At 34.8% G+C, this 9,910-nt stretch overlaps 1 protein-coding gene across 2 annotated transcripts; it reads left to right on the forward strand.

The window, feature by feature from the left end:
- The first annotated feature begins 4,421 nt into the window (after window positions 1–4,421).
- Window positions 4,422–9,283, forward strand: LOC110911686 (E3 ubiquitin-protein ligase At3g02290). 2 transcript variants are annotated; one of them, XM_022156315.2, is made up of 5 exons: window positions 4,422–4,646; window positions 5,591–5,768; window positions 6,965–7,298; window positions 8,204–8,313; window positions 8,942–9,283. In XM_022156315.2, exons 2-5 carry the CDS (start codon window positions 5,616–5,618, stop codon window positions 8,966–8,968), a joined length of 624 nt encoding a protein of 207 aa, XP_022012007.1. In that variant the 5' UTR covers window positions 4,422–4,646; window positions 5,591–5,615; the 3' UTR covers window positions 8,969–9,283. The 2 variants fall into 2 exon arrangements, with proteins under 2 accessions (XP_022012007.1, XP_022012008.1); XM_022156316.2 differs by lacking the exon at window positions 4,422–4,646 and adding an exon at window positions 4,958–5,160.
- Window positions 9,284–9,910: the final 627 nt, after the last annotated feature.

Raw genomic sequence — 9,910 nt, forward strand, 5'->3', positions numbered from 1 at the left:
AGAGGCGTTCGCCCAAGAACAACTCTCTTCAGGGGCCCGAATTTTTTTAGACCATGCGTAGTGGGCAATATTCACCCTTAGGCGTTTTGCGCCATGTGTTAGTCCAGTCAGCAATGGGACATTATTGGACGTTTTCTAAAATGGGTGTAGTGTGGATGTGAGGATTGTGGGACATTATGTTTGTAATAAAAAAAAATAAAATATAAACATGCAAAAAATCTTATTGGCCAAATAATAGAAGCTGAAATGTGATTGGACAACAAAAACCCCCATTATGCGTGATTTAAAAAACGCATCAACAACAAATCTGCCAAACACGCCCATACGTAGTGGGGATGAAGGCGATATGGGTGTGATTGAGCCCCAAAAACGCCCAAATTTACAACCACTACAGGTGGTCTTAATAATTTATAGCTTTTTTAGAAACTCAATTTGTTTCTTAAAATCATTAATTTTGATTTAGTTTAGGGCTATTAAGCTGAAAGCCCTTTTGGTTGGTTGTTGGTGGCTCTAATTTTTTTGTTTTTTTAATAGTTATTTTTTTGGTTGTTGGTGGCTCTAATTTAAATGATAAAATGTAATTTATTGTTGCATAAGTTGAATCATTTAAAAACTTTTGAGATTTCATCTACTCTATTTTTCACTATATTAAATTTGCGGATTGGTAACATAAAGGATGCATCATGTTTGAACCGACATGTATAACTTAATATAATAATCAACCGCTTAGAATATAGAACATTCTTGCTATATTTATTGATACCGCTACACCACAAACCCTTTAGTATGTTTCAGTTTTATGGCCAATGGGTATTTGCATCCATTCCGGTACACAAGTTTCTAACAAACACATCTATATGTTAGGTTATGAGGTGTGGATGGAGCCCCGTTAGGCTTTATCATGCCAATTAGGATCCACGTCATCGCCATGTCCGCATAGGGGCTTTATCATGCCCCCCTTTAATTTGGAGGGTGTGGATAGAGCCCCGTGTCATGATTAACTAATTATTTATTTAAATATTTATTTTTTTAAATTAAATGGCAATTTTAATAACTACAAAATTAAAAATAAAAACATAATTTCGTTAAAAAAAACACTACAAAGTCATAAAAAAAAACATAACATACTAGAAAAAAAAAAAGACAACATACTTAAAAAAAACTACATATATTTGGCCCGAATTTATGTCTTACGAGCCTCCAAAATGACTCAGTCCTCCTCTAGTAGATGTGACACATCCCTTGCGAGAAAGTCGATGTCTCTTTGTATAAAAAGTGAGGTAGAAAGTGAGAGGAATGATGTGAAAATGGTAAAGAATAGTGGGTATTTATAGTGTTTATTTATAAATAAAATAAAAAGTAATTTTTTTTTAAAATATGACCGTTTTCAACGGTCAAAAGTTTTAATGTTCCTCGGTCCAAGCGTAATGAAGCTCGTTACCATGCTGGCTATGATTCAATGGCGCCCCGGCATAGCGCCGGGGGTGTGGGACGATGGCGCCGTAGGGCGCTATAGGTGGCCAGCTGGGTTGGGTGGCGCCCAATTTCATGAAAGCCCAATTTCATGTTTTGGTTATAAAGAGCTTTAACATGAAAGCCCAATTTCATGTTTTTTTACTCACACCCCGTAAATGATATATAACAAAAAGAGAAAAATGTCCGGATAGTCCCTGTGGTTTCGTATTTTTTCACCTATAGTCCCTAACTTTCTAAAATTACCTGAATAGTCCCTAACATTTCATTTTTTGTTCCCGGATAGTCCCTGTGTCTAACTTCAGTTTGTTTTCTCTGTTAAGTAAGTGGGAAATGACTAAAATACGCTTTCTAATAAAAAAATTGTTATTAATTGCATATTTAATTAATTATATAATAATAAAAGAAAGTGGCCCCACCCCACCCCTCTCCCCTTTTTCTCTATCTCCCCTTTTCTATCTCATCTTCTCTGTAAACTCCCACCTCCAAGCCACCACCACCACCACCATCCCCACCCTCATCATCAGCATGTTCACCTCCACAGTCTTAACACCCCCAAAAAAAATCAGATAAGTACAATTCTTGACACACAATCTCCTCTGTTCTGGTCTCAAATGGGAACGTCACCTCTGAAACCGCCGGAACTGCCTCCTCACAACCATCAATCATCCCCGTCTCTGTGAACCCGACTTATCACACCATCAAGCGTCACATCCGACCGTAGCTGTAAACGTTACCAGAGGGCGGAGGCCATGGCCTCACCCTCCCGGTGTTGGATGGTTTGGAGATAAAACCCATCGATTAAAGTTTGTTCTTGTTTGTTGCATATGTTTTGTGCTTGATTTAAAGTTTTTAACCATCTAGTTGCCATGAATTTTGTCACGTGTTCTCTTACTTCTGCCATGGTGATGTTGTTTGACTTTTTTGGTTTGCTTCCTATGTATAATCGTGAAGTGGTGTTCATCTACTGTCGAATCTAAGAAAAAAAAAACTTAGATGTTTTATGTTGTTTTAGAGTCGTAGGTGGTGGCAGCTATGGAGGGTGAGGGTGGTGATGGTGGTGGTGGTGTGGAGGTGGGAGTTACAGAGAAGATGAGATAAAGAAAAAGGAGAGATAGAGAAAAGGGGGAGAGGGGTGGGGTGGGACCCAATTTCTTTTATTATTATATAATTAATTATATATATAATTAATACCATTTTTTATTAGTAAGGATATTTTAGTCATTTGACACCAATCTAACATTAAAAACTAACCTCCATCCACGTCAGGGACTATCCGGGAACAAAAAATGAAAAGTTAGGGACTATTCAGGTAATTTTAGAAAGTTGGGGACTATAGGTGAAAAAATGCGAAACCACAGGGACTATCCGGGCATTTTTCTCTAACAAAAAATTAGAAATTTGATGGCAAGTGAAAGTCGAAAACAAAATTGATAGTGGAAGGGAAAGGGAAAGGAGTGGGTGAGAATAGGTTTTGGCATGTTGAGGGTTAGTGGAAGAAGGATAATATGGTAATATTGTCATGTTCATGGGGTTGTGTCACAAGTATTTAACTTTCGGCTTTAATACCATTGTTTATTATTATTTTTTGGAATCTTAACTATGTCATCATTTTTTTTAAATGGGATGCACATTAATTATTGTTAAGTGACTTAAAAAACAATACGTACCATAATAACAATTGCCAACTAGTTATAATATATTCTAATTTTTACAAAAAAGACTATGCGCAACTCTATAGTTTGATTAGTCATAAGTCATCGATTTTCTATGATTTTTATTCTCACTCCATATAATATGATAAAATAAAAAAGTAAATCATTAGGTAAAAAAAAGTCATCAATATAACAAAATCTGCAGGTGAAGAAACAGTGGTTAATACTTGGTCGAGTCTCGTCATGTAGGGTTAATCCCTTCTTTCCTCGATTGATGGTTGGATCGTCTCTTCTAATCTGTCACCTGCACAGCAGACAAAGTTCTATAATAAACGTCTTGGATCCCCTTTTAGTAATGTATAAACCACCTTATAGAAACTCAAATAACGGTTTATGGTTATACATTCGTTAAGATTTTCCAACAATTGTGAGCAATTGCTTAATTAAACAAGTTAGTCAGGTTTTTTGTATCAATGCTTTGAAACCGGAGCTTAATTTGTTCATCGTTCAACTCAGGGCCGTCTCTAAAAATAAAAAAATAAAAAAAAATTGGTCATGTGTGATATAAAATTTTTAGACCCTATTCGCAAATTTTCATATATTATAAACTCATCAATTATTTAATCGCTAAAATTTATGTAAAAGTAATTTAAATAATTATTTTTAGCTAAGTTTAGGTAGTAAGTTATTAATTAAAGGGGAATATGTAGTTGACAAAATTAGGCATTAAATGTCATATGCAGCTAACGAAAAAAAAACCAAAAATGACTAAAATAGAGAAGTTGAGACGCTGGGATTAGAACCCACATCTTGTTTTTTAAGCAAGACAGTAACCACCCTAATAAGAGCTTGTTTGTGTCATCTATCTATTTAGTGCATATATATTTTAGCTTATACAACGTAAATTCTATACAAAATTAAAAAGATTTGGGCTCTCGAAAGGTTTGGGTCTTGTGCCGTTACCCACACCACACCCCCTCCGGGCCGGCCTTGGTTCAACTAATCGACTTGATCTAAAAGACTGTCAACAACTCGTGGTTTCCGGTAGTTCTATCAGTACGCTCGAAACTACTCGTTATTTTTTATATTTTTTTTCTCGACCCATTAAGCGGTAGCCAACCTGATGACACTCATGACATCTGATTTAATTCATGTCGATCCGGTTTACAAAACAATTCTTTATAGAAAGGAGGTTAATTAGCTAAACAAAAATTAAAAGGTTTGTTAAGACAAAAACAAAATATTAAACAATTAACTTGATAAGCAAGCAATTGTGACATGATAATTATCCAAAAATAACCAAAACATATCATCTTTAACTTATGAACCCAATCCTTAACGTCCGACGACACAATCGGAGCAATCGAAGAATTTAAAACACCAACAAGGTCGCTTTCAATCCAACGTTGACGCCAATTCCAGAATCCACTTTTATCACTTTCTTCTTCACACCACTGCCCCCCTTTTCTCTCTCTAGTTCATCAAATCAAAATCACTAAATTACCATCACTCCGTTAGGTAAAACTTCACTAATTCTGCAATTTGTTAGATTACTTCTGCTAAAGATTGTAACTTTTTATCTGGGATCTTGTTTTTTGCTTCTGGGTATTAACGTTGACTGTTGAATTTGATGATTTATGTTGTTTTTTTGTGGGTTTTTTACTTGAGGTTTGAGTTCACGTGAATTGGGGCCATTGGCCTTGTTTATGTGAACTTTTTGGGTGATCGATCATGTTTAATTTGTGTGTGATCAGCTGAATTTGGTTTTTTTTTTTTTTTTTTTTTTTTGTTAAACCCTAATGATGTTATTGTGATTGAGCACTAATGATTGCTTGTTTATTATCTTACTTGCTTAATTACTGTGTTTAGGGGTGTTTTGTGATTATTTTTTTTTTACTTTTTATGACTGATGGGTACAATTTTGATCACACTTTGTAGAGTTGTGAGCTGTGAACTGATCAAGTTGCATTATGGGATCCTTGTGTTCTTGTTTTTGTAGACTGATAATGAACAAGTTCAAGATTCGGATCCGGTAGTTAATGTTGTTTTTTTGTGAATTTTTATGTGGGATCTTGTTCTCAGTTCTGGGAATTGGCATTGACTACTTGACTGTTGTATTTGAGGTTTTTTTTTTTTTTTTTTTTTTTTGGGGGGGGGGGGGGGGGGGGATTTATGTTGTTGTTTAGTGAATTTTTTACCTGAGCTTTCAGTTCACATGAATTAGACATTGTTCTTGTTTTTGTGTACTTTTTGTATGATTATTAGACATTGTTCACTTGTTTTAATTTGTGTCTGATTATTAAGTTGGTGTCCGTTGCTAAACCATGATGATGTTATTGTGGTTAAACACTAATGATTGCTTGTTTATTATGTTTACTTGGTTAATTACTGTGTTTAGTGTTAGTTTGTGATGGTTTTTAACGTTTTTGGTTGAATTTGAAATTTTGAATCACTCTTTGTAGAGCTCTAAGCTGATCAGATTGCGCAATGGGATCCTTGTGTTCTTGTTTTCGTTCGGCTGAGCCGGATGATGAAAGTGTGGACTCGGATGATAATGAACAAGTTCAAGATTCGGGTCCGGTGGTTAATAGGAATGCCCAGGATAACTTCACTTTGTTCATACAGAATTTGACTAATAAGGTTAGTTTTTTTTTTTTTTTTTTTTTTGCAGGTTATATACTCTTTAACGTTATTTGACAAGAAATTATTAGTTTTTGTATGTTACCTTTTATAACTCTTGGTGTTCTCGCGGTTTTGTCCGAAAACGTTGTGAGGAGAATCTTGAGTTAATTGTCATAAGTGATTAAGAATCTTTTCTTTCTAATAGCTCTAGCTATGTAGTCAAAGGCGCAGCCAAAACGCCTTGTGGCTATCCAGCTATGCAGTTAATGCGATAAAAAATCGGTTATTGGTCAAGGACCGATATTTGAGACATAGGTTATCGCGGTGGGATATCGGTAATTTTAATATCATGCAAAACTTATATATATAGCAATTTAACACTATCAATTTAGTATACTCTCCTACCATTAACAAATTAACCGTTTGCAACTTGCAAAACGCTAACAATTGTAACAAGCAGGAACTGATTAAGACATAAAACACTAACAATTAAGACTTAAAACACTAATAGCAGCAATAAGAAGAAAGATGAATGGTAGAACTAAGAAGAATGGTACTGATATCCGGAAAATCGGTGATTTATCGGTCAATATCGTCGATAACATTGGTACAGGTATTCTGACCGATATTAGACACCAATATTTTACATAGGGACCGATAACCAATATATCACCGATCAGTGGCGAAGCTTGAGATTTCCGACCGGGGGGTCGAAAACGTATATACCTTGCTTATCATGGGCCCTCACTTTTTAAACGCCTTGCGCCTTGGCGACAAGCTCACCCTTTGCGCCTTGAGTGTGCCTTGTTCAACATGAGGATTTTCTCTGTTTCCTTCCGTGAACTTGGAACGTCATTTTGACTAGAGTGTGTGCTTTTGATGAGAATTTGTTAATTTAATTACTGTAAGCATTTTGAAGTATTTTTTCTAGCTTTGTGTGTCCCAGCATATGTGTAGATATAGATGTGTACTTTCATGAAATTGTTAATAATGTTATACGGTTGCAATTCGAGACATTTGAGATTTAATCTAATATTTTCTCATAGGTCTATAAAAGATATACTTTGTTTTGATACCTATTTTTGCTTTTTTATATATATTAATCGAACAATATATATTTTGTTTTGAAGTCTGTAAAATATTTAAGTATGAAACACTTTGAAACATGTGGTTTTAACTTTTAACAACTAACGCTTGATTGTATTCTTCAAAAGTGTGAAGCGGTCCTTGGAAGAAGAGGAACAGAAACGTCATCTTGGTTTTATCAAGGTCAAAGCTCTTCACAACCTAATATAGTGGAAACTGGTTCGTCTGGATCTAGTAGCAGCGGTAGTGGTATATCGTTGCTGAGGCATGATAAAGGGTCAAACCGTTCTCGGGTAGAACCGGAACCGGTTTTCGAAAGCAATTTTCTGTCGATACCAAGTGAAGAGGGCTCAAAGAAATTCCATTCTGAGATCCCTCCGATGGTTGCCTTTGACAAAGTGAAAAGTAATGTCAACACTCTTTCGGTTGATGATGAGGATGTTTGTCCAATATGTCTTGAAGGTAACAAACATATACGCATACTTTGACCGTGAGATCAAATCTATTACTTATTAAATAGTCGTTAATATATAAAAATCTTCATCAGTATTTTTGTTTGAACGATACACGGTGAGTAGATGCAGCAAAATGGGCGGGTTAGGTAGCAGGTCAAAAGGGTATTCTTTGATTCGGGTTGAAACATGTTGAATTGGGTTGACCCGAAATACTTTTTACATATTTTCTTGCATCTTAAAATACCAAGTGTGTTAATCATAAAATTAAATTCAAACACTTGTGATTCTATATATTTTGAATAAAATGATTTAGGAGCTCGTACAGTCGTACGCAATAGAAGTACGCTCCGTATGAGTTTTCAGTCAGTTTGACCCATTTGACATGTTTCCTTTTTAGCTAATCTTTTATATTTAGAGTAAATTGCCATTTTAGTACCTGAGTTTTGGTCCAAATTGCCATTTTAGTCCAAATTTTTTTTTTCTCCTTTGGGTCCTTGACTTTTCTATTTTCTTGCCATTTTGATCACATTGCCTAACTCAGTCTAAAAATCTAGTTATAACCAGGGGTATTTTTGGCATAACTGTTGTGTAGTGATAACCGGGGGTAGTTTACAACATAATTTATAAACCTCATAACAATTTAATGCCAAAAATACCCCTGATTATAACCTGGTTTTTGGACTAAGTTAAGCAATGTAATCAAAATGGCAAGAAAATGGAAAAGTCAGGGACCCAGAGGAGAAAAAAAAACTATTTGGACTAAAATGGCAATTTGGACAAAAACTCAGGGACTAAAATGGCAATTTACTCTTATATTTATTGGTTTGACCCATTAGATGGATTCATTAATAGTTAATGAGTTGACCCTTTAGTTTGAATTTTATTTATTTATTATTATTATTTTTTTTGCAGAATACACCTTTGAAAATCCCCGGATTATAACCAAATGCTCGCATCATTATCACCTAAGTTGTATTTATGAATGGAACGAGAGAAGCGAAACTTGTCCAGTTTGTTCCAAGGTAATACTTTCCATCTTCTACCTGCCTTAGACTTTGAATAGTTAAAAGGAAAAATTACAAGTTTTGTCCTTTATCTTTATACCACTTTTCAGACGGTGTCCTTTTTAACGAATGTTGACAGGCGGTGTCCTTTACTAGGTATTTTGTTGCAAGTTTAGTCCTTTACACCCAACCCAGTTAAAAAACCCTGTTAATTGTTGACAGGCGGTGTCCTTTACTAGGTATTTTGTTGCAAGTTTAGTCTTTTACCTAGGTATTTTGTTGCAAGTTTAGTCCTTTACACCCAACAATTAACAGGGTTTTTTAACTGGGTTGGGTGTAAAGGACTAAACTTGCAACAAAATACCTAGTAAAGGACACCGCCTGTCAACATTCATTAAAAAGGACACCGCCTGAAAAGTGGTATAAAGATAAAGGACAAAACTTGTAATTTTTCTTAGTTAAAATGGTCAGGTTTAAGGTCCAAATTTGAAAATATTTTTTTTTTGTTATAATCTTATAGAATTTAGAATCTTGTTATTGTCGAGTTGATATCGTACAATCTTATTCTAAATGTCTGTTTGTTTGACCATAGAAGTCAAAGATAACAGTTGTTGACTTTCTTATCACTTTTATGTTGCCTTGGTAGTTAATGGTTTTCGAGGAGATGGATTGATCACGATACCCCTTTTGAGTTCACGACAAATGGTTTGAGATATAAAAAGCCATTGGCTTGAACAATGATCAAGGAAAGAAGTAATCTTGGAGACATACATTGCACATATAAACTAGCTCATGGGCAAAATGTTAAAAGACCAAAAGATTGATACTTTTTAACAGTTTTCTTCAAATGGTGAAAAATGGTTTTTGTTTTCGTCAATTTCTGATTGGTATATAAATGCATGTTTGGATGGTTTTTTTTTTTTTTTTTTTTTTGTTGTATATAAAATGTCTGCTTTTGTCATTTGCTTAAAAACGCTTATTTTTTTTACCGTTTGGTGAAAATCCGCTATCTTACTTTATATTTATCTAGAAAAGAATTTGTGAAGTTCACCATTAAGATACACTTAATGACCGGTTGAACCAGGAACTGGACCCTCTCTCGGGTTGTTCACAAGGCAAGATGAATCGGGCTAGCTCTAGCTTGGCCTAAATTTTAAACCGAGCTGAAAATTTGAGCTCGAGTTCAGCTTGGTTAAAAAATGGTGTATTCGTCATTGTTCCGTTTGGCTTGATTACATTGTTTGAATTTAAAAGAAAAAAAAGGTTTTCAAGTAGATTAGATAATGGATAATTGAGCTGAAAAGATGAAAAGATTTGAAAGTCTTTACATGGAATGTAATTATAAAAATATTAAAAGTTGGGTCAACTTCAATTGAGCCAATGAGCGAGGCAGCCTTGGCCAAGCACGACTCGTTTACAAACCATTTCACTTTCGAGCAAGCTTTAAGCTACGAGCTATTTGGACAGTCATGCTCCGGTTATTTCAAGATATTGTTTTATTTTAGTCACACCCTAAAAAATGAATTAAAGCATAGATGAAGATGTTAATCTAAAGTTCTTAGTTGGTCTCAAAAACTTTTCAAGTTAAAATCCTAATTGGTAAAATCACAATAGC

Source organism: Helianthus annuus, chromosome 15 (assembly GCF_002127325.2).
Source record: "Helianthus annuus cultivar XRQ/B chromosome 15, HanXRQr2.0-SUNRISE, whole genome shotgun sequence".
NCBI classification, from domain to species: Eukaryota; Viridiplantae; Streptophyta; class Magnoliopsida; order Asterales; family Asteraceae; genus Helianthus; species Helianthus annuus.

Excerpts from the sequence above, each read along its gene's own strand:
- LOC110911686 (XM_022156315.2), top strand. The coding sequence starts at position 5,616 with ATGGGATCCTTGTGTTCTTGTTTTCGTTCGGCTGAGCCGGATGATGAA. Across the intron at positions 5,769-6,964 it reads TACAGAATTTGACTAATAAG|TGTGAAGCGGTCCTTGGAAG; the intron begins GTTAGTTTTTTT and ends ATTCTTCAAAAG. Across the intron at positions 7,299-8,203 it reads TTGTCCAATATGTCTTGAAG|AATACACCTTTGAAAATCCC; the intron begins GTAACAAACATA and ends TTTTTTTTGCAG.